Source organism: Acartia tonsa, chromosome 14 (genome assembly GCF_053477335.1).
Source record: "Acartia tonsa isolate MP-2025a chromosome 14, ASM5347733v1, whole genome shotgun sequence".
In the NCBI taxonomy this organism is placed as follows: domain Eukaryota; kingdom Metazoa; phylum Arthropoda; class Copepoda; order Calanoida; family Acartiidae; genus Acartia; species Acartia tonsa.
Window position 1 is genome coordinate 27210528 of NC_137273.1, and position 24473 is coordinate 27235000.

At 37.7% G+C, this 24473-nt stretch overlaps 1 protein-coding gene across 4 annotated transcripts; it reads right to left on the reverse strand.

The window, feature by feature from the left end:
• Positions 1 to 959: 959 nt before the first annotated feature.
• On the reverse strand, positions 960 to 23783 carry LOC145305557 (uncharacterized). 4 transcript variants are annotated; one of them, XM_080147220.1, is made up of 9 exons: positions 23677 to 23783; positions 23112 to 23223; positions 22635 to 22686; positions 6328 to 6468; positions 5610 to 5753; positions 5071 to 5127; positions 3951 to 4030; positions 2136 to 2199; positions 960 to 1646 (listed from the first exon to the last, which is right to left on the reverse strand). In XM_080147220.1, exons 1-9 carry the CDS (start codon positions 23747 to 23749, stop codon positions 1584 to 1586), a joined length of 786 nt encoding a protein of 261 aa, XP_080003346.1. In that variant the 5' UTR covers positions 23750 to 23783; the 3' UTR covers positions 960 to 1583. The 4 variants fall into 4 exon arrangements, with proteins under 4 accessions (XP_080003346.1, XP_080003348.1, XP_080003347.1 ...); XM_080147222.1 differs by lacking the exon at positions 5071 to 5127 and having other exon boundaries at positions 23677 to 23779; XM_080147221.1 differs by lacking the exon at positions 2136 to 2199 and having other exon boundaries at positions 1417 to 1646; positions 23677 to 23779.
• Between the last annotated feature and the right edge of the window lie 690 nt (positions 23784 to 24473).

Consider the following 24473-nt stretch of genomic DNA (forward strand, 5'->3'; position numbering starts at 1 on the left):
ACAGGCGTACCGCGGAGCTACTCTACAATTAGTATCTTAAGCGTTGGATAATTATGATAATCTATGAAATGTTGAGTAAGTAAATTACAAAGGTGCAACTTTCAGCATTTGGTATCTAATATGCTTTGAGATCAAACCTAATATTATCATGCATATACCACTTCTAAGTTTTAAATTCATCTCTGTCAGTTAAAAGCTGATCAGTGCTTTTTTTGTCCAGATTGGTATTGGGTCTAACAGCGCCGGAGATAAAAAAAAAACACAGCTAAGTCCCTACAATATACATCTATACTTTTAAATTTATTCCTCTGTACAATAAAACTAATCATCAGCATCAGAAGTAAACCAAAAAAACACAGGTTAGGTAGTCAAGTACAAGTAGCTGACAGACGGATATTTCGATTCATAGATTAACTTTGCTACTGTAAATATTTTACACAGAATATGGATATTTATAAGAATGCATATTGATTACATAAAAAAAAAAGAAAAAAAATGTATCAAAGCTGCTCTTCAATAAGAGATATAAGTTTACCGGAATTGTAATGTAGGGAGGAGATTTAAAATCTGCATCAAATTTTAAGGATTTTTTATAAAATTCGTTTTTTGTATAATTCTTTATCTAAAAGCGGAAATACAAATTAAGTTAATTAATTTTGGCATCCGTGATTGGTGGTTTTAAAAAATCTGCGCTCTGATTGGATGTCGTACATCATTCAACCAATTAGAGCGCAGGTAGTTTTAAATCCACCTATCCTATTGGTCAAAATTAATTAACTTAAAATGTATTTCCGCTTTTAAATAAAGAATTATACAAAAAACGAATTTTATAAAAAATCCTTAAAATTTGATGCAGATTTCAAATCTCCTCCCTACATTAAAATTCCGGAAAACTTTTATCTCTTACTCTTCAATTATTGCAGGCTAATTATGCTTAAAGTGAATAAAATAGCCAAACATTCTTTTAAAAAGAGTTTATTTATAATTAAAAATAAGCCAAAAAAGGTACCAAATTTTATTCGTAGCAAAATATCTGAAAGATTGTAATGTTTTCTGTCATTGTATGTTCTTTGCTTGAATTTTAGTCCTTGGTTTTAAAAGCATTGATTTTCTACACCTAAGGTCAGTCCGTCTGTATATTAGTCCGTTTTAGATAGATCTTATAATTAATTATTAGAAAAGTCCCCAAAGTTGGCATCATTACAACCAAAAAAGTTAGGTAAAAGTCCATTTTTAACATGAGAATCGTGATTTTATACCTAGCCTTTTTATTTGTTATAAAATTATCCCTTGATTTTTAACATTACCTTTGCTTTAGGGATATAGAATTTTAAAACAACTAGGCTCATTGTTATGGGTCAAGAATCTATAATTCAGAAGTAAAACTTAAAAATGTAATATTAAGCATTCTGTAATTAGTTTAATTTTGGGATAAATTTGAGATTAACTAATATTGAGACTTCTAAATTATGTTGAATTTTAAATACACTGTTGTCATATATTTGTTAGGACTCGTATGTCTGGCCGTCTGAATTGTTAAGCTTAGCTTTTATGGATGTTGTCATCCCTGATTTTTTAAATTCTTAATTTTTAGCAAGTTCTTCCAATTTTCTTTCCATTCTTTCTTCCAGCTCTGATAATTTTCTCTAAATGATATAAGTATTATTTATTTCAGGGAGGGGCAGGACATTAAATAATCGAGTACGAATATAAATTTATAGGTTATAGTATTACTAGCGGCTTCGCCCCTAGCCTCTAGGGGCTCTGCACCAAGAGGTAATTTTAAAAAATAGTTATTACTTCTGCGACCATTATTTTTGCATTAATCTTAAATTAATTGCCTAAAAAATCCAAAAAAATGGGAGGGGGATATTTTTTGTTTCTAAAGGGGTTATGGGTGTCCCACCCCCCAAGAAAATAGCCTAAAACCACCCTAGGACCAGTAAGTATATTCCCTGAAGAGTAGAATCCAATCGGCTCAGTGGTTACCGAGATCTTAAGGGACAGACAGACGGACAGACATCATTCTACTTTGTATTATAGATATCCTATACAGAAAAATACAAATTTGTTCGAGGTGATTATAAAGATGATTTTGAGGATACTGAAATATAAATATTGTACAAAAAATTAACCTCTAGTTGAAGAATCTTCTTGCACTGCCAAGCTGAGGACAAACAATCATTTACCACATAACCTCTATAGAAACAAGGATGACAACATCCATAAAAGCGAAGCACTGAAACGGTAGGACAAACGGACATTAACACTTGTATAGTGTTAGAACTTAATTATCATAATATAAATTTATAAGAGTCAAAGCAAAATTGTAAGTAAATTTGTTGTAAAACTGCTTGATACAGGATAATTTTTATGAACATACTTACATTTTTAGGGCTTGATTATAGAGTTGCTTCGCTTATTACATTATACTTTGTTGTCCCAGGAATCAATATACCAAAAATCAGATCAATCCAATGATTTGATCACATTTTTTTAATTTTAAAAACTGGGAAGCAACCTAGGTATATGCCTATTAGATTATTTGATAAATTCGCCGCCAGCCTCAATCACCGCCTATACCCGCCCCCTGAACCGCCCGCCGACCCTGGTCACCATGTCCCTGTTCAAGCAGGCGAAGTACTCCATGATAGGAGCAATGAGAGAGGTCTTTTTGGTATGGTCGCGTCTATTGGTTCATGCTTTAATGGCGCTCAAGGCCCAAAAGTCCATTAGATTAACATCGGGGCTGCTAGGAGGCCACATCTCCTTAAAGAGTGAGTAACAGCAGGATCCAAATTAACCCATCTTTAAAGCTACCCTTTGACACGGCGGCTCTCATTTGGGCCACAGTTAAGCTAGAACAACGTTTTATACCTTTTTAAAAATGGCACGAAGATTAAGATAGGGTTATCAGATGGGCTGAGGTCAGATTTAGTAGGCCCAAGTCATAAATCCACGGTAATTTATCTGCGCAATTCGAATCTGCCTTGTTGAACATATGCGCGTCCACAGATTTTCATGGGCAAAAAGGTCATTACCTAAGCTTTTTATAGTTGGGTCAAACGTCCTGATTGGTCAATTAGTTTTGGCGCTATGGCCGTTTAAAAAAAGTCCGGATTTATGTGGCGCACCCTGTAGGATGGACAAACGGACAAAGTGACTTATAGTTCATAGTTACAAAAAAAAACAATATAAACCTGTAAAGTATAAACCACGAAACCTTTTTAATAAATATATATTGATATTTTGTATTATGATCGACGACGTGTAAATGTGTGTGTATAATAATCAATTGCGTTATATATGTTTAAGTTAAGTAGTGCATTATTTAGTTTTGAGTAATTTGGTAAAAACCTGTGCACGTCAGTGGTTTAAAGAAAAGTAACTTTAATTGTCATTTCATTAAAAATAAATCACAAAACCTCTCAATCATTTTTTGAAAATCAGAAAACCTTTAAATTTTTTATTTCAAAGTTATAAAAAGTTTAGCATAGGTGACTATACGTTGTAATTATATTGAAATACTCATAAATTTTCACCAAGAGACACAGATAGACACATAAACTATTGAGTGGCTTTGTTTCTGAACTTTTATCATAGAGTAATATTTGAAAGAAGGTAGATATTTTTGTATAATTTTTGTTAGTGATAGCCAATAAGAATGGCATATATGAAGTTGATGTCCTATAGCTTATTAGAGCCAGACTGACACACCAAGTAAGCTAAAGAGTAGATATTTGTTGACAAGGAGAATAAAGTTATAAACAACTGGTCTATCTACATATAGCAGCAGAGAAAATCAAATTCTTCAAAAAATACCCATCAGAACGTTGCCGACAAGCAAATAATACAAACAAATAATCTTGGTATAGAGAATCAAAAGAAAAAAAATCAATTTCTTGAAAAGCAATTTGAATTATAGAGTAGCTTTGCTTCAAAAACCTTACTCAAGAGGTGTTGATCCGTTGGTGAGTTGGAAACATTTCTCAACTTGATAATCACCAATAGTTCTACTCTCTACTCTACTCTGGGAAAATTATTTAAATAATTTCAGGGATATTAAGGGATACGATAATGCTCTATGAACTGATAAAAATCTCCAAAAATGATAAAAAGAAATTTCAACATCTGTTGGTTACAATTATTGGTTGAAATATTTGGACACTGATCTCGATTGTTTAAACAAATCAATCCAGATTTGATAGAAATACTCAACAGTGTTTAGCCAACGAATAAGAAAATATTCTATTAAAATTTGGGTATTATTTAAGCCAACGAATAACAGAACAAGTTTATAAACTTCAGGATTAAAAGTAGCAAGTCCTGAGAAAAATAAATGTTTGTATTGTTTTTGCCTCTATCTTCTCTTTTTCCCCATTACTTATTTTTTAAAAGCGAAGCTTTTCTATAATTAGGGTCGGTCCGTCCGTCCGTCCGTCCGTACGTCCGTCCGTACGTCCGTCCGTACGTCCGTCCGTACGTCCGTCCGTCCGAGATAGATAGCTTTTATTCGTTAATTTAGGCATTTTAGAATTGTCCTATCGATTTCAAACTTTGCATGATGATTCCTGTAGTAGTTGGGTACGATTTATAAAGCGTAGCAACTCTATTATCATTACCAGAATTTCCGTACGTCCATTTTAAACATGTTGATTTTTCTACTTTTTTTACAACAAATTTTCAAGTGTTTTAATTATCCGTTTGATCTGATTTTTGATATATTGATTCCTGGGACAACAAAGAACAATATTATAAGCGAAGCAACTCTATAATCAAGTCCAAAAATGTAAGTATGTCCATAAACATTATCCTGTTTTTAAGCAGTTTTTCGACAAATTTACCTACAATTTTGATTCGACATTTATACATTTATGTTCCGATTTTTCAGTTCATATACTATACAAGTAATAATGTCGGTTTGTCCTACCGTTTCAGTGCTTCGCTTTTATGGATGTTGTCATCCTTGTTTTAACTAGAGGGAGTGTTTAATACTATTCCCCGTCCTCTCATTAATCTGTAATCTGGCTTGTAGAGTATTGATAATGAAAATGACTAAATTGTTTTTACCAGATAGGATTTTTCTGTTCGGAAAACGTCGAGCAATGAGCAAAGTTGATCATCAGTCTAAATAAAAATAATTTGAATGAAAAATTTAATATTTTAGTTGACACATTACAATCTTTCCCATTTTTGTATTACTTTTGCGGAACATGATTCCAGTTACGTCATATTTTTCTTTCCCGAAAAAGGGAAGGGGGGAAGAAAAGAAGGGAAGGGGGAAGAAAAAAAGAGATGGGAGAAAAGGGGTTTTCCCCATCTCTTTTGAAGAGATTTTCTTCCCCCCTTCCCTTTTTCGGGAAAGAAAAGTATGACGTAACTGGAATCATGTTCCGCAAAAGTAATACAAAATCGGGAAAGATTGTAATGTGTCATTTTAGTTTCTAGTTACAAAACCTATATAATTAGATAAGTAAAATGTGCATACTGCATGGAACGAAGTATCTTCACAATAAAATCTGAAATTACAGCCGAAAAAATCACATTTCCCCAATGATTTTCATGCAGACAAAGTAAATAGAGAAGCTATAATACAAAAAAAACCTTACATCATAGGTAACACCGAGGCAAGTTGGTGCCTTGACACAGGCATCAAAACAGGATTCAAATGTGGTTACATTTTCCAGAACCTCGGCTCTGAATGCATTACTCCAGGTTATATCTCCTCTGTTCATGTAACAAGAGTTGTTCACCTTAAAAATGAATATCTAATTTCTTCGGCATAATTTGTGCTTTCACATAAAGTGATTTTTGACAGATACTGTACCTCGCCCCATTTTCAAAGACTATCATCTCAAAGCGCCCTAACCCTGCCGATCTAATCAGACTAAAGTAAAATACAAAAATTACAGAAAACTTCCCCCACCCTTTTCTTTCAATTTGTTGAAAAAAATTATGAAGGGGTTTCAGTGCTAAACAGGTTACTTTGTGTGTAAGCGACCCTATTTTAATTATAATTGCAGCTGCACCTCTTGCTCTGTATTCGAATGGAGAAGGTATGGGCTTAAAATTATACTACTCAGAAAAGTAAGGGATGAACATTCTGGGAAACAATCATTACAAAAGTCAACAAAACCTCTATTCCAAAATATAGAGCAGAAATGTTAAAAGCTTAGCATGTAATATTGCAGCCATGAGGGATTACACCCATTAAAAAAATAGTCATTAGTTTTGGATGGGTTAGGTTAAGTAGTGCTGTAGATAGGTTAGATTAGCCCAACGCAGTATACGTGGGCTTTGGTGCAAGATGAAATTTAAATTCATGACCTGGAATTGGACAACAGTTTGAGATTTCACTTCAACATGAACAGGATTTGATCTTGGCTGCTTGTCACTTGGCACACAGTAGTAGATGCCAGAATTAGACTCAGTCACTCCAGTGATTGTCAGATTTGACATCTTAGTGCTCTAAATAGATTGAATAATAGAACATGAAGCTCTTCATAGTGTCTATAAAAAAGGGAATTAATCAAAACTTTTGGCCAAAGTATACCCAAAGACGCTATATAAGAACAGTCCATTATTCTAATATGACGTAATTCGAGATTTTTCGGCCAAAATTATTAAATTTTATCCCCTTTTTTATAGCACTATAAAGAGCTGCATAGAACATAGTTGATGAAGTCTTCCCACCTTTCTCCCTGAAGCTTAAATTTCCAATCTGACTTTGACTATAAATAACTCTTTTTAAAAGGATTAAAGAAACCACCCTTTTTAGTAGCGAAGCTACTCTATAATTCGCTTTGTCCGTCAGTCAGTCCGTCAGTTAGTCAGTCAGTCCGTAACGCTATGGGGGAAATGGGGTTTACTCAGCTCGTACAAATGATAAAAGGCTGAAACTTTTTGACAACATTCCCATCATTAAGGAGCACAATTAACTATAAAACATCAATGGCGGTCAGACCAGTTTTTAGCAGGTTTTAGGCTATTTTTATATTTTTTAGATTTTTCTCCATATCTTTGGTGTTTATGATCCGATTTTCAAAATTTTTTCAGATATAGATATCAAAATTAAATTTCCCGTCGATTACAGGAAACAACCATGACAGTCCAACTGTCTTTTGCAGGTTTTAGGCTATTTTATATGTTTTACATATTGTCTCAACCATGACACTTTGGTTGAGTATGACTTCCGAATTAGCGGGAAGTTCTCGAGATCTGTTGGCGAACATACAAACCCCCAATACCAGGAACCATCAAGTTTCAACAGCAGGTTTGAATATAGATTTATTGATGAAATTATTTCAAAGTCCTGAAATTACAAAATCAATTAGTTCATAATTCCAGTTATTTATAACCACGTAATCTTAATTGCTTTTTAAAAATCATTTTTCTCTACGGTTAAGAATCTTTGGAAACTTTGGCTTTAAAGGAAAATTATTTGGTTTAATAAATCATTGTTAAATGCAAAAATAAAGGCACATAAAAAATTACTAAAACATATATTAATCATAATTAAGTTTCATGCTTAGCTGGCTAAAGCCTTTTTTAAAACTACATATAATCGTCCTATACACCATTCTTCTTAATAAAATTAACAAATTCTACCTGAAGTTCTTATGGTTTCAAATCCCTGGTATACTAGGGTCGTTCACACACTATGAGACCAATGATAGGCCAATTTTGTTCTCCGAAATCTTCACACACTCATATCTCATTCAAAAGTAACGAACATGCGCATCAAAATATATAAACAATCCATGCCGCGTCACATTATGAAAGGAAAGCCAAAAAAGACGACATTTGCGCTTAGTTTTAGGATAATGATAAGGAATTAATTTCGAACTTGATAAACACAAAGCTTCCTCGAAAAGAGGTTAAGACACACCCCCCGTTTGAAAGTCAAATTAACTTCCTTAACGAGATTCAAGGTTTTTTTGCGCTGAGCACTAGCAACATTTCTCACTAAACTCAACTCACCATAATCACATGAGAATGGCCACATCCCGAAAACGTGACAATTTTGCTCCTAACTAAATGAAACCCCGTGAAATGCATACACAATATTATACTCCTCACTAGGACTCATAATACCTCACATTTTAGGATAAAAGGATGGGGATTGGTTTGTACCATACAACATTCCATGCACATGACAATCACAAGATCACATACACAAATCCTAAAATAGATAATCCTATTAATCATGATGTTGTAAATATAACAACTTATACTAAATAATAATCATTTCATAATCAATAGGTAATAAATCATTATTAATAAATCAATAAGTACCTACGAAATCAGGTCGAAATGTAAACAATAATGGTAAAATAAAACGAAATAAATCTTAGACAAGAAAATTAAGATTTATAGGTACTTAAAACTAAATTTGTTAAGCATCAAAAAGAGTAGTAAGAAAAAATATTTCAAAATCCTTGGGCAGAAAGTTTTTCAAACTTAATGAATAAGAACTGTACTATCTTAATCAACAATAAAACCTTTTAATACTTAAATAATAGCAAAATAATAATATCTTCGTTGGAATTTTCATCGGAATTATGAAAAAAAATACCAATTTTTCTTTGTAAAAAAATATGAGACTTTAAATATGAATTTTCAATCATTCCTTGATCTGAATAAAAATGTTTTACTTGATTGAAATTCATATATAATTTTAAAAAAATCTGCTAAAAAATACTTGATTTTTTTCTTAGAATAAATATCGAATCACGCAACCTCGACACATTTATTCCTTTTTGGTAAACTTTTCAGGTAAGTTTTATAATAAATTGTACTTTTGTAAAGAAATTAAACTCAATAAAATTAAATTTGAGCAAATGAAATAGAATAAAAATTAATCGCATTTCATTTGATTCTTATTTTAGGCATAAAAATAGGCATATGAAAATGTGGCTTTTTTTACTAAAAAAAATCTCAATTTCCATAAAATAAGAATCAATTATTAATCATAATTTTTAACAACTGCCTGACTGATACAGCATGTTCTTCCAGGGGAGATTTATCTGACAGCCTGAACAAGACTCTTGCAGTCTTTCTCCCATCCTCAATCCTCGTCACTCGGCCCATCCTCAAACATCTCATCAGCGGGTTGGTACTCGTAACCAGAACTATATCTCCGTCGGCTAGTGGCTCCGCCATCTCATCCTTCCACTTGGACATCCGTAATATCTTCGGTAGAATCTCCTGGCGGTAGGCAGTCCAAAACTGGGCAGACAAATCTTCTAACAACTTCAACCTGGAGGAAATTTGGTCCTCCGGTTTCATCGCCACATTGCACAACGGCTGGCGGTCAACATTTCCCAGCAGCTGGCCAGGGGTAATCAGCCGCCAATTCTCCACGTCGTTCGCAGCTTCTATCGTCAATGGTCTGCTATTCATCAACTTGCTAACCTCTGCCAACAGCACCAGGAGCTCGTTGAAATTAACAGAACTATTCACCAACTTCTTGGACAGCAATCTCTTGGTTAATCCCACCATTTTCTCAGCTTGCCCAATAAACAACATCTCTCTCTCTCTAGCCCATGTGTATGTACTAGTCTGTACAGCACACCCCCCGCTCTTTACTAATTCCCCTTTACCCCACGCCCGTGGTCCCTCCGCATGTTGGTACTGGGAAGATATGGTAGCCAAGGGCAAACTCGTATATAGTTTTGGCACCATATTTTACACCGCCGTCTAGGCAAAATCGCCGGTGTAAAACCGTTAATACTATCCTTGTGAATAATCGCCTAATCAAGTGAAATAAAAATCCGCAAAACTTTTATCTATTTCTTTTTTAAAACTTGGCCACATCACACGAGGGCCAAACCAGTGTCGCTCTCTCATTGGCTAGTAAGCAAGTAGCGTCCACAACAAACCACGCTATTGGCAGTCATCAATTTTTCCTCGCTTCCTATTGGCTAATTGAACTCGAAATCACCGCCATCTTAGCCACACGGCTTCACTCGCTCACTCACTCGCTTGAAAATGTTGCCGGAACAATCATCTCCCGCATTTTGGGAAAGAATGGAAGTGATTTTCGACAAAAAGTTTGAGGAATACGATAAAAATAAAGCCAAGGTAAGACATGAGGAAGTTTTTAACACAATTTCTAGCCATAAAAAAGAAATAGATGCGGTAAAAAAACAATTCTCCGAACTTAGTGATAAAATCTCTGTTCTTGAGCAAATTGACAATTTTAAGGATGCCCAAATATCGGCAGAAACTTTAAAAGCGATTAAGGATAGTATTGCGGTCCTCCAGAGTAAGTTCGAATGTCAAGCAAAAACCGATGACAATTTTAAACGCTATTCGTTTTTTCAGAACTCCTGCAGGGAGCAGCGTAGTAGGGCGTGGTCCCTGAGGGTGACGAATTTCCAGTCGCCCCACAGCCGAGAGAAGATCACCATGCTGTCGATATACAACGCACTCATTCTGCCCTCACTGAAAATAGCCCACCGTAACGGCCTACTCGATTTCGTCCCCCAGTACTGGGGGGACGTCATCGAGTACGCGCATCATTTGCCGTTTAACCCCAAGAAGAAGGAAGTCCCACAGGCCATCTTCAGGTTTCATTCCCGCGTCCACCTCCAAGCGGTAATGATATCCAAGCGCCCTGTCCTCGAGGAATACACAGCTAAGTTGAACCAGTACAAGACTGCCAGCCAGAGTGTGTCCCCTGCACCCTATTTCCCAGGTAGAATGATAAAAATGCAATACGACACAACACGTTTGAATAAAAACGTCCAGACATTTTTGCATTCAACAAAGCTGATCTCCCGTACCAAAATAATGGGGGAAACTGTGGGTTTTCAAATCAAGACAGGAACCAGATGGCAAAAAGTTCTGAACCCATTTGCCGACACTTTAATCGGTATGACAAGACCAATACCTGGCACTGAGAACCTGTTCAGCACATCAATGGAGCCCCCCCTGATCAAATACAACAGCGTGCCCTATGCAGACAGAGGATCATTCTTCCCTAACTCCAAGTTCTGCAATCCCCTCATCACAGAGGATGATTTCGAGGATAACTTTGAACCTCCTCCCAACGCTGCCAACATGGATGAGTTCCCTCCCTTGGAGTCCGCAACCACCTCTGACACGGCAGCCGCCGATGTCCCTGAGGCCGAGGATGAGAACGCAGCCGAGCAGATGCCAGCTCCAACAACTGCACCCAGCGTAGCAGCAGCCCGCCCAGCAGCCAGAGAGCCAGAAGCGGATCCACCTAAACAGCAGCCGCTACCACCGCTGAAATCTATGCCTGCAAGAACTGCAAAGAAAACCAACGACAGTAAGATAAAATGATTAGATAGTACTTTCTTGCAGTTAACAAATACTTACTGTCCTTATTATGAATGATTATTGATTAATTACTAAAATTAATCCGTTTATTTTCTTGTCATATAATGTCATAATGTCATCGTCTGTCAAAGATTAAAAAAACGAAAACTAAAAAGAATTTAACTCTATTTTACCTACCTACCCCCTATGCCAACTTTTAGATAAAAATATTGATTAAAAGATTTTTTGTATCTAACTAATACCACGGGGGGGGGGGGGGGAAAGAGTAAAGAGCGGAGGCACATCACCTCCTAACTAAATGTTTTATCTATCTCACTATTATTACTATTGTAAATATATTCATGTTTTATGTATGCTGATATATATTGTTTTTCAGTCGTTCCCACTGGTTGATATACGTGCTAATCCTCCTGCGATAAACTTAGACTCCACACCAGTACCCTACAAGCCTCCCTAATGGATTAAATGAACAGGTACCTGCTAATTTAAATCTTAACCCTACACTAGACCTCCTAAACCCTATATATGGCCAACATTTTGATGGACTTAATGAAGAATTTGGTATTAATTGTCAATACATGTCGGAAAATGAAGCAATAACAAAATTGAAATCTTTTAGAGAACAAATGATAATTTTATTTTCTTTAAACTGTCAATCGATAAACTCTAAATTTGATGAATTGGTGGCGTGTATAGATAATTTTAATTGCAAAGGAATACGGCCCAGCGTTCTTGCGTGTCAAGAACTCTGGGCAAATTCCAATGCAAATTTTGACGTGTATAATATTGAAGGCTACAACTGGCATGTCAACCTTAGAAAAACACAAAGGGGGGGAGGGGTGGGATTACTAGTGCAAAAACATTATAAAGTAGTAAGAATGTTTGACAATATCTCCTTCAAAGAACGTATATGTGAATCTATCTGTCTCAAATGTTCGTTTAATGGATTTAAATTCTTAGTGTTGAACACCTATAGACCCCCTAATCAAAGTAGTGCTGAACTTGATGAATTTTTTGAAATGTACCTTGAATTACTGGATAGGATTATGTCACTCAACCTACCGTTCTTTATTGTTGGAGACATTAATCTTGACTTGTTCAGGATTAATGAAAACAACAGTCCTAGTATGCGTCTGCTAGAGTCGCTAAATTTCAACGGCATTTTGAATACAATCACCAAGGCCACCAGGATCACAAAAAACACTTCAACATTGATTGACATTTTCGGCGTTGGTAATTTTATTCCAAATCTCATGTTGTCTTGTGTCCTAACATCACAAATAAGTGATCATTTGTTGCTGATAAATGCGTATAGAATTAATGCTAACAAAAAACCAAAAAAACCTGATACTTATGAAAAAAGATTGCTAGGCGATGATAACATTAATTCACTAAATGACGCACTTTTCAGTACCGATTGGTCAAACGTACTTAACCAAAACGACGTCAACGTTGCCTATAGTAATTTCATAGCTAAGTTTCTTGAGTTATATAACATCTCATGCCCCATTGTAAAAGTCAAAAAAAATTCTAGGGTCCAGCCCCAGCAGCCTTTCATGAACGAGTACCTCTTGAGAATGAGGGAACATAAACATACCCTCCACGACAATTTTCTTAGGGAAAGAACAAGGGAAAGTGAGCTGTTGTATAACTCTTATAGAAACTCTTATAATAGGAATGTACGCCGTGCAAAACTAGAATACTATAGGTCAAGTATAAGAAATTGCGGCAGAGATAGTAAAAAGTTATGGCGTTGTTTAAAAGATATGCTAGGATTTGATCAAAAGAGTGCTGAGTGTTCATATTTAGAGGTCGGGGATAGGAAAGTTGAGGATGACCAAGCTATCGCTAACGAATTCAATTCCTATTTTAGTCAGATTGGAACCTCCCTTAAACCTGAGATCCCAACAACAGAAAAAAACTTTGCAGAATTTTTACCCCCCCCCATTCAAGACTCAATCTTTTTTGAACCCCTTTACCCTTTTAAAGTAATAAATCTGATTAGGAACATCAGGCCCAAAAGGTCCACAGACATCAATGATGTCAGCATGTTTTTAATTTCTCGCTGTGCGGATGTTATCGCACACCCCCTTTGCCACGTCTATAACCTTTCCCTCCAATCTGGCGTCTTTCCTGACGGTATGAAAGTAAGCAAAATTCTTGTCCTTCACAAATCAGGTTCACTCAATCAAATGGATAACCACCGTGGTATTTCATTGATTGATAACCTGAGCAAGCCCCTGGAAAAGTACGTATGCGATAGCTTGGTAAATTTTTTGGATGAAAAAAACTTTTTTAACTGCAGACAGTTTGGATTTAGGAAAAACATCTCAACTTACCATAATGTCCTTGATCTCTCAAATATGATCACTCAGTGTCTAGGTCGAAACAATTCCTGTATGTCCATATTTTTGGACATACGGAAGTGTTTCGACATGATCCCTATGAACTTGTTGTTTGAAAAGTTAAGGAATGCAGGGATAAGGGGATTACCATTACAATGGTTCCGTTCTTATTATAGCAATAGACGTCAAAAGGTGTTTTTTAAGGGGTTGTTTTCATCTACGTTGGAAGAGATTATCATAGGCGTATTACAGGGGTCAGTTCTTGGCCCAATATTGTTTTTGATCTTCATAAATGACCTTGCAAATTGCAGCCCAGAAGTTTTTATTAATCTTTTTGCTGATGATGCCCTAACCTTCATGGAAAGGAACTCATTAGCGGAATTGATTGAACTCGCAAAAGTAACCATCCCCAAGCTGACCGCCTGGTATAACGCAAATGAACTCTTAATCCATCCCCTCAAGACCAAAGTTATGGTCTTCACTTCCCCCAGAGAAAATCTTACCCCTGAAGAAATTCAATTAAAAACGGAATTTAATGTCTTCATAGACATGAACAACGTAGGTGAAAGCATCCCTGAAAAGATCACAAAGTTAAACCTTGTAGATGATAATAATGAGGGTTTTGTAAAGCACTTAGGAATTAGCTTGGATACAAAATTAAAGTTTTCTTATCACCTTAAAAAAGTACATGCAAAAATTTCAAAGATTATTTACTCTATGCGTGTCATGCGCCATTTGCTTGATAAGAAACACTTAAAGATTTTATATACAAGCTATATTAAATCTAGTGTGGAATACTGCTGCCTTCTGTTCACAGCCTGTCCAGCCTATCTTTTAGATCCCATTTTGAAGACACAGAAGGCGGCAGTAAGAATAATAGAAAACTTACCTAGCAGAGCACACACAGCAGAATATTTTAAAAGTAATGGGATATTGCCCATTAATCTATTAATAAAATTTAACGTCTGTAAATTTATGTATAGGTACCTACATGGCTTACAGCCAGAAATTTTTAATAATACCTGGGAAATCTCCCGTGATCGCCACAGGTATAATACAAGAAATGTAAACAACTTTGCATATGCAAATGGAGTAAATAGAACTTTTTTACTAAATTCACCCCTTCATTCTTTTCCCACAATTTTTAACAGTCTCCCAAATAATATAAAGCAAATAGTAAATGAAAAAGAATTCAATAGAAAATGTTTTACTCACTTTCTTAACCAAATAGATTTTACATAGGTACCTATAACAAACAAACTTAAAAATGGTAAGTGTTCTATCAATATTTTTATTTATCCATGTCCTATACTCAAAAATCCAAAAATAGGATCTGTAAGATCCGAACTCTCACCCGGGTAGTTAAGGAGGGGGGGGAGGGGGGTATATAGTGCTTTCTACAAAACTACACCAAATTCTTGCATTCTAACATTCTAACTTCAAATTTAACTATGTTTTTCATACTCATTATATTCATCATACATCATTTTCACCAAAATCTCTTTTTTCCCATCACTCATAATTTCACCAATTTCATTGTCATCCATTTATAGTTTTTTTGTTGAGGCCGTGAAGTCTTATATTCGAACGCACGGACACATCCTATTATAGAGCAGCGTTGACGTTATTGAGTTGTTAAGTCATTGAGTATTAAGCTTAGGTGTGAAGTTGGGACACAGCAATACAGGTTACTGACAACTGCAACAACAGTAGGGTTGTTGACATAAAAATTAATCCATTAAATTGGAGAGAATATTTATTTCAACAATCATTACAAACAAATCTAACTCGATCACTTTATTTATTTACTTTATATGTTGCTGCAATTACAGGTTAACAAGCGTTGGAGCTGGGTGGCTCTAGCAGACTCATCTAAATATGTAAACGATTGGTTGATACATACTATTTCACGTGTACATTCATTCACTACAAAATTAGGCATCAATATCATAGGGTTCAACCAAAATTAAATCCATCACTCAGTCTCATAGTCTTTAGTCTGTTGCCCACTCTCCTCTTCTCACACTCCTCTCTCTATTCACAACCAGCCATACCGTCGGTCAGTTCCTCCCCAAATCAGATCACTCAGTCATTCAGTCCTCATTAGCGTCAACAATCTCCGGCAGGTAAGGTGACCGACGCCGCCCACTAAGAGTCTGAGCGCATCTTTCCGCGCACGCCATGAGCCGTTCCTCGATGATAGGAACGGCGGCTTGCGTGCGCCGCAAAGAGCGCAACCCGGACAGGCAGCCTGTCAAGCTACGGGGTTGTCTGACAAAGATAAATGAGCGCAACTCATTAATCTCGTCATAAATCCTAAGCATTTCGAGGTAAACAACATCCTCAATTGAAACCTCCCAGAGGTAGAACTCTGCCAACAAGGAAGCGTTTGTTAAACGCTCAGATAAGTTATTCCAGGGACCGACTGCCGCGGTCAGAACTCGGGTGCGCAGCCACTCGGACACCAAACCTGCCATCCCTCTCTTTCTCTAACTCTTTTTACCTCTCTCCTTAGGTCTCAACGTCTTAACGTCTTAACGTCTTAACGTCTCATAAATCTTACAAAAAGAACCTTCACTTGAAGAACAATGCTAGTAAACTGATGTGTTTCTAAAATGATTTTTAGCCTTCTTAAATTGAATCTAGCAAAAACAATTCCTTAATATCAAACTTAACAAGATTTTTAACTTCAAAGCTGCAAAGCCACTCTACAACTAGCTTAGCCAATATTGAATACACGATCAACTTAGGATACCTAAGTACATCGCCACCTGTAACGTCTGACAAAAATCCAAATAAAATCAGTTTTTTTTCTAAAAATCTTAAATTTTTATATTTTGTTTAGTTTTTACTTGGTTTTATTTAAGTTTTACTTAACATACTAGGTACATATGCGCGCCTACCGCGCATATGCATTCCTTGTTATTGCAATGTTCAATGTTAAATGTTTAAATGTGGCTAAAATCCATCAAGCCCTCCAGTTTTTTACCCAACAAAAAACTCAAATATGTAAATTTATTCTTATTTAATAATCGCCATCAGGGATGTAGGAATATGGTGACGGGTTGGGAAATAAATTACAGGTATCAAAGAAGTGTGGGATTGGAATCCCACAGGATTTTAAATTACTCATTTCTTATAATCTTTTAATCCGGGAACGTTAGGTCGGTGGGAGTCGCGGTCTATAACGGGAAAAAAAACATGGCTAACTTCCATGGCACCGGTAACATAATTGTATTGGTCTTATTTTTGGAAACCCCGTATGGATTCTAGTGGAATGATTGTTAGATGGTATATTCAGCATACCGTAGTATAGTAGTCTTATATATGTGTTTATATATGTCAATATGTAACTAAAATAATTTGTTACAACTATTTCTAAAAAGCTATGAAACGATTTGGTAAGCGCCGCGAAGAACTGCGGTTCAACAACCCCGGCCGGGGTTAAGCCATCCACTCGCTTCACAGCTTGCTCAGTGTTCAATTATATAATAAAATTGTATTGTAAAATGTAAAATGTAGGTGAACGGGGAAGGAGAAGTTCACTACAACCCTGAGCTAGGTACATAAATAGTAAATGTACTACAGGATCTTAAAATTGCTAATAAATTACAATTTAATGAATTATTATTCACTGTATAATGTAATAATTTATTTATTATCTTGCCTGCAATCTCTTTCAGGAAAGAAATCTAGTATCTTAATTAACATGCAATCTTTTTCAGGAAGAAACCTATAGTTAAAAAATTGTAAAACTTTATTAGTAACTCGCCCTAATTATATGCACCTTAGAGGAAATAAAATCTTATCTTATTTTATCTAATGGTGGGCTCGGGCCGGGATCTGAGACCAAGAAAACTCTACCTGGCTGCCCAACTTCTGCTCTAAAACCTTGCGAGCACCGGATAATTGTGTGCCCATGTCGCTTACTATAACCTTCGGCAGACAATGAACAGCCTCTAACTTGCGCAGGGACAACAGGATACTGCTGGTATCATACTTTTCCAAGGCATCTAACCATAACGCCCCTGAGAACCTGCAGACCACCACGAACACCCACACCTTCTTCGTTGCTGTCTGACTCCTCGTTTTGGCGGCAGCTCTCCTCGTAACCAGCGGACCCATCAGGTCGACTTGCACAGCTTCAAAAGGCCTGCTCGGGACCAACTTGTCAGGTAACACATCCTTCATGGTAGTATGACATTCCTTGGCCCTCTCAACACTGCAGGGCCAACACTTCTTCACTTCCATGATGGACAACCTCCTTGCCTTCACAATCCAGCACCAACGGCGGCTCTCAGCTAAAGTTCCACGGACACCAGAGTGAAGCTCAACATGCGCTTCTCTCATAAAAACAGCAGCTAACCAATTACCAGGCTCCAAAATTATTAAACCTGGCATGTCTTCAAATATCATTTTACGGCCACCAGTAATGGCGTCAATGACGGGCTCTCCACGACCAACCATTTTAAGAATTCTCATCTCCCTGGTCACATAATTTCCTCCGGGACCAACGACAGGCCAGGTCAATGATACTTCATGCACTAATGGATTCAATGACGCATAATTGCCTTTAGCGTCATTTATCCACTCATCCTGTTGGCTACATGACACAATGAAAAGTTCCGCCGCCGCCATAAAATTGTACAAAGACGGCTTGTACACAGAATCTGCGGCTGCTACATGACTACCAGCGGCTGTAGTCTTACCTTCTTGTCTGCTCTTTAGCTTCTTCAACCAGGTGTTCGCTACTTGCAGGACAGCTGCCATAATACGTTTGGCCTGTCCAAATGATCTCCTGTGCTTAAACCTAAAGACATCTTCAGCAGCTTCTCCGGCAACTTTCATTGAACATAACTTAACCATTTTGGTATTCAACTCCTCTGGTGGTAAATCCTGCTTGACTTGTTCGGCAGTTTTCACCGGCCACGCACTTTCATCCTGGCGCAACCATTCTGGGCCCAATCTGTACCTGGAACCTGGTCCCAAATCTGATACCTTGCAGGTGCTTCTGGTGCCCAAATCTGCAACATTGTGCGTCCCCGGGACCCACCTCCAGTCATCCTTGTTGGTTGCAGATTGAATTTCTCCAATGCGATGAGAATTAAATGTGTTCAACATAGCACTGTTGGAAACTATTTGTGATAAAACACACGATGAATCAGTAAAGTACATCACTCTGATAACCTCAAAGGGCAGGGCATCTCTGATGGACTTTGACAACCTTGTGGACATCTGGCAACCCATCAATTCAAGGCGTGGAATTGATTCACACTTGACCGGCGCAACTCTTGACTTGGTAGCCAGCAGAAACGTTTCAAATCCTTGCTTAGTTGGCCACCTCAAATATGCCATACATGCATAAGCCTCTGATGACCCATCCGAAAACATCATCAAGGATGGAAGGCCAGTTGGTTCCTCCGGGACCACACAACGGTCAAACTCCAATTTAGCGACCTCAGCTCTGTCCTCCAGCGACTTAACAAGTTCATCCCGTAGACTTTTTGGAATGAAATCTTGCCAGCCCAAATTCAGCAAACATGTTTTCCGCAGGACAAGTTTAATTCTCAACAGAATAGGGCTGCAAAGCCCGATCGGGTCGAAGGTCTGGGCGGCGAACCTGTGGACCATCTTCTTTGTCAGATTCTCGTCCAAGGCGTCCTGGAGGTTGTACAAATCAGCATCCTCTTTCACCTTCTTTCCCTTGACTTTACCATCTTGGTTTACTCTTGTGGCAATGGATAACACATCGGTGGCTGGCTTCCATATCAGCCCGAGAACCTTGGTTGGTTGGCAATCATCTCCAGAATAAATGACTTGTTTGAAGGAAAAACTACCTTTGCCGATAATTCTGTCGGCCTCTTTCATCATCTCCTTGGCTTCTGGCTTCGATCCTGCTCCCGAAATAACGTCATCTATGAAGCTGTGCTTCTCAAGCTTGACTGCAACTGGAATCTGAGGTAACTTGAAATCTTCCTCAGGGTAGGTAGGTATTTGTGGCTCCTTCCATAATTCAGGTTTAGCAACAATTTCACTACCGTTTATCTGCCCCTCTCCATACATCTCCTTGACCTCTGCTTCACTCTTTCCGCCGAACAGGCGGGACATCAACTTCAGGGCTGTAACTGCCAGATTTCCCGCAGCCAACTCGCCAAAATTCACAACTTTAGTCAGGTAAATTTCAAGTGGACCGTCTGGCGTCGGGGAAAATAAAACTCTTTTCATCTGGCTGTCGAACTCTGTGGCCAGGATGGAGTTATAAAACTTGGAAATATCCGCGGTTAAACCAACCTTGTAACCGCGGAAAAGCAACAAATGATAAAAAATCTTCTGCATTGGCGGCGGGCCTCCCAGCATTATGTTATTAAAACTGGTACCCTTGAACGTCAGAGAACTATTTGCACACAATCTCATGGGTGTGGAACTTGAATCCTCCTTGAAAGCAACCACTATTGATGAACAAGACTTAGGCCCTTCATACTGCAATTCTTCAGGCGTGGCTTTTTGAAACACGCCTCTGGATATGGCGTCGTTGAATACCTCCACATACATTCCATAGGTACCTTCCTTGACCATCTTGGCACGATCCTTTTCAGCAATTTTGCGGGCTAAACTCTCATTGTAGGGCAAAGTGTGAGGATCTTCAATGTAAGCATATTGACCTGTCCACTTGTTGGACTGCAAGTCTAGTGTTAAACCTGCCTCAATTATCCTCTGCCTCTCACGCTGGTCCCAGGTAGTGCCGTCGGCCATAGCCTTGCACTCTTGACAGGCAGTACATCCTGGACAAAGTGCCTGCGGCTGTACGCCAAACGATTCAGACGTCAGAAAGTCTGGTAAGGTGCCTCCACTGACACTGACAGCCTTATATGCCGACTTTTGATCTCCAGCTCCACCGTCAGCACTCGTACAGATAAAACCACTACCAAAAATGGTTCGCCACAACATAGACTGGCCCACTTTCTGGTAGGTTGATGGAAACACGTCAGGATGTGTATTTCCAATGATGATATCTAAGCCTCCACTAATATATGTAAATCTTTCTGGCGGCATTTTAAATATCTCGGCGGCAGTTTCTGGGTGGACCGAGCGCATCTCGTTGGCCCCGCCGAGGGTAGGCATGACAGCTGCCTCAAACTCCCTCAAATTGCCGTCCCTATCCTTCAGATAAAACACAACATTGCGGCAGGAAGACTCACTGCCGTCAGCTACAGAAATAGTTGTATATCTGCCGGTAGATTTCAGCTTCAACTTGTTGGATAACTTCTCAGACACAAGTGGCAAATTTGCACCAGAGTCAAACATTACAGTGGCGTGGCAGGTGCCGCCGCCAGGTGCTACAACAGGAACTAACTGAAGTAAGAAGGTACAGGGGCTGGGTGCAGAACTTGACTTGTAGACTGTATTCACACCAGCACTAGCCTCATGGAGCAATCTAGAATGATATCTGTCGCAATTATTGGTGCCACAAACACCAAGCTTATCCGATTTATTACACTTGTCAGCAGCATGGCCGTCACACAGGCAGAGTTCACATAACTTCTTCTGCTGGACAACTTTCTTTCGGTCAACCACATCCATCTTCTTAAACGTGAGGCAATGGAAAATCGGGTGTTTCTCCTTGCAGCTCTCCACCGGACATGCACTGTTCCACTTGGAAGCCTTGTCCTTTCCAGCCTTTCCATTCTTATTGTCGCTGCGGCCAGATACTTGCGCGGCGGCAGCTCTGTCACGATTTCTCTTGCCGGCGCTAGTGTCATAGGACATATCACCGGCCAACATGGCTCCCCTGGTCCTCTCCAGTAGTTCTACAATCTTCTGGATGTTTGGTTGGTTCATGCTACCTAGCTCCATCATAATTTTCTCTCTCAAATTTTCCGGGCACTTGTCTTTAAAAATATGAATAAGAGTTAGGTGGTTGTAATCCTTAGCTGCAGAACCAACGATGGCTTCTACTTCCTGCATCATGCTCTTGAAGGTAGCAATTGCGCTAACCACGTCCACAGGTTTATCCACAGGTTTCATCTTGTTCAGCTTAGTTAAAATCCTCATGAACCGGCGAGTGTTTGATAAAAACATCTGATCAAGAAACGACCATTGTTCATTATGATCTCTAATCGCTGACACTTGCTTGCGTAGTTCCGGGTTGGTTATCACCTTCTCCATACACAACATCAGACTTAACCTCTGGTCAGCAAATCCGTAACCAGAGCATAGATCCTTAAAGACCTGTTTAAAGTTTGGGTAATCCGTGTCAGTACCGTCGAAGGACGGCAGCAAACTGTTGTCCCAGCGCCCATACTGCGGGTTGGAACTCCGAATATCCGCGGCAGACATACTTCTGGAGAGCATGGCAGGTGTCCCACTCTCATCCAAGTTAGATGAACGACGTTCCATCTCTCTAAGCCTTCGGTACATATCACGTACTTCTTGGCGCAACTCCACGGAAATTTTAAGCACTCCCATGTCCATCTTCACCTTCTCAATGACGTCGAGGTTCCTGGCGACAGTGCTTGACCTCGCGTCGTCTGAATCATTGTCAAGCCAGTACAGGATTTTTGTACACTGCTCCAACGACGCATAGACTTTATCTGCAACAGTTTTCTGCTCACTAGCTTCATCCAAATCACGCTTGAACTCGCGCAGCTCACTAGTCTCCACGGCAGGTTTTAGACTTTTTATTAGGTCAGATTGGTCCTTGACCTCACTAAAAATGTCACGAATTGATTTTACATTCACATTTTCACATGAACTACCCCACACCCCCTTCAAACCTAACCATTGTTATAATCTGTTGTATATATATAGTAAACATTCTCTGTAAATATTATTCAGTTTAAATATATAATTTCTGTATGATTGAATCCTGCTTGTTTGTTTTGGTAGAATAATTAAAGGCTAGGGCTCGTTGAACTCGAACTCGTTACCCTGTGGGCCGAGAACGCTCGGCTTACCAGAAGGATAATACCGAGGTTCTATTACCGTAGAAATGTAAACATCGGAATCAAAGCTGACATCAGTTTCATCTCTATACCTTAATCAAAATTAAAATTAAAATATTTCGTTTTTTATTACTTTAGGCCAGGTTATATTAGGTTCTAATTAGGACCGTGTTAGGGCACTGTAGTTTTAGTACCCTCAGGGTTAGTGCCCTCTGCAGGGATTGGACCTTGGAAAAAACTATTACCTTTTTTAATTTTATTTCAAAAATAAGTGTAGAGGTGAGAGAGTTCATGGTTTGTTATTTGTTAGTAGAAGCTACTCAATAATTTGCTATATGATCTAATGCCATGGCTATCTATGGGCAAGTATTGGCTTAACGTTGATATAGGTAATAGTGTTCAACCTTTTATTCTTTTTCTTCTGAATGTATTAAATAAGGATCATAATGAGTCTTTTTGACAAACACATACTTAGGTAAAGATTAGAGTAATTTTTATTATAAAAAAATCATTTTACCACCAGATAAAAGGAGGTCTTTTAACTAACTCAGTAAGATCACAGGTAAGCTGCAGTGTTGACCCAGTCCTAAGCTGTTGATCCTGAGCTAACAGGATTTTAGCTCCACCTCCTTCATCAATATAACAAGTCACATGTTTACGAAGTGAAAATTGCAGGGTTTAGCAGCCGCGCATAAGCCTCAATTAAACCTGCTTGTGTAGAAAATAAAATTCCTATAAGAAGGACTGTCTGTTTAGGAACAAGTTTAGACTACCAGTGGAATTTTAAAGTTTTAATATAAAGATTTCACTTCCTCTTTCACACGGCTGCAAAGTCTTGCAAATTTTTAAATGAAGAGTCGACTACCCACCCCTCTTGAACCAAGTACACCTAGAGGTCTCTATGGGAGTAGTCGCTATTATATACTAGTATGGCGAATCTTCACAAATAATTTTATTGAAAATCTATCTTAAAAATCATTCAAAGAAAAATCACATTTCCCCACATAGTTACGGACTGATGGTTTCAAACAGACAAAGTGAATGATATAGTAGCTTTGCTACTAACAAGCTTATAATTTTACCTAATGCTTCAGCAATTGAGGCAAGGAAAAACACACAGAAACAAAAGAGTTTAAAATTTAAAGTAGCCTTCATTGTTGCCAGCACTAGGCATATTCAAGAACTATCATCTAATATTGATGTTTTAAATTTGGTGAATCTACTTAGACTTTACAAATAAGAAAACACCTACAAGCATTTAACACATATTTGAACTTATCTTAACCCAGGTTCTACGAAATACCAGAAAAAAAAATCGTTTTACCAGAAAAGTGGTAAAGCTGGTCAACCTGGTAAAATATACCAGTTTCGTGGTAAATTTTACCAGCAAAAATTTTAGCCAAAAAATTTGTCAAATTTTACCATTTTTTTTGTAAAATTTGACGAAACAAAAAAACCCGTTTTTTGTGTTTTAAATTAAAAACAGCTCTTCATAATCAGTTGTAGTACTTTAAAATAATGACTTCTATACAAGGAAGCCTAAATTTAAAATTTTTTTTTTTTTTTTAAATTTTACCACTTTTGGAAGTTTTACCAAAAATGTGGTCAATTTTACAACTCTATTTTCGGACTTAGACAAAAAATGCAATTTGGTCAATTTTTACCAAAAAGTTGGTAAAATTTGACAAGGTATTTTTTTAGGCTAAGTCCAGATTTTTGGACTCTGACAAAAAAAATGAACTTGGTAAAATTTGACCAACTTTTTGGTAAAAATTGACAAGGTAAATTTTTAGGCTAAGTCCAGATTTTTGGACTTTGACAAAAAAAAAAACTTGGTAAAATTTGACCAACTTTTTGGTAAAAATTGACAAGGTAAATT

Bases quoted from the DNA above. Each gene is read 5' to 3' on its own strand.
- LOC145305557 (XM_080147220.1), bottom strand. From the start codon at position 23,749: ATGAAGGCTACTTTAAATTTTAAACTCTTTTGTTTCTGTGTGTTTTTC. The intron at 4,031-5,070 runs GTAAAAACAATT...TAATTTTCCCAG, and splicing joins GAACAGAAAAATCCTATCTG to AGTAGAGTAGAGAGTAGAAC. The intron at 1,647-2,135 runs GTTAATTTTTTG...TATATCATTTAG, and splicing joins AGAAGATTCTTCAACTAGAG to AGAAAATTATCAGAGCTGGA.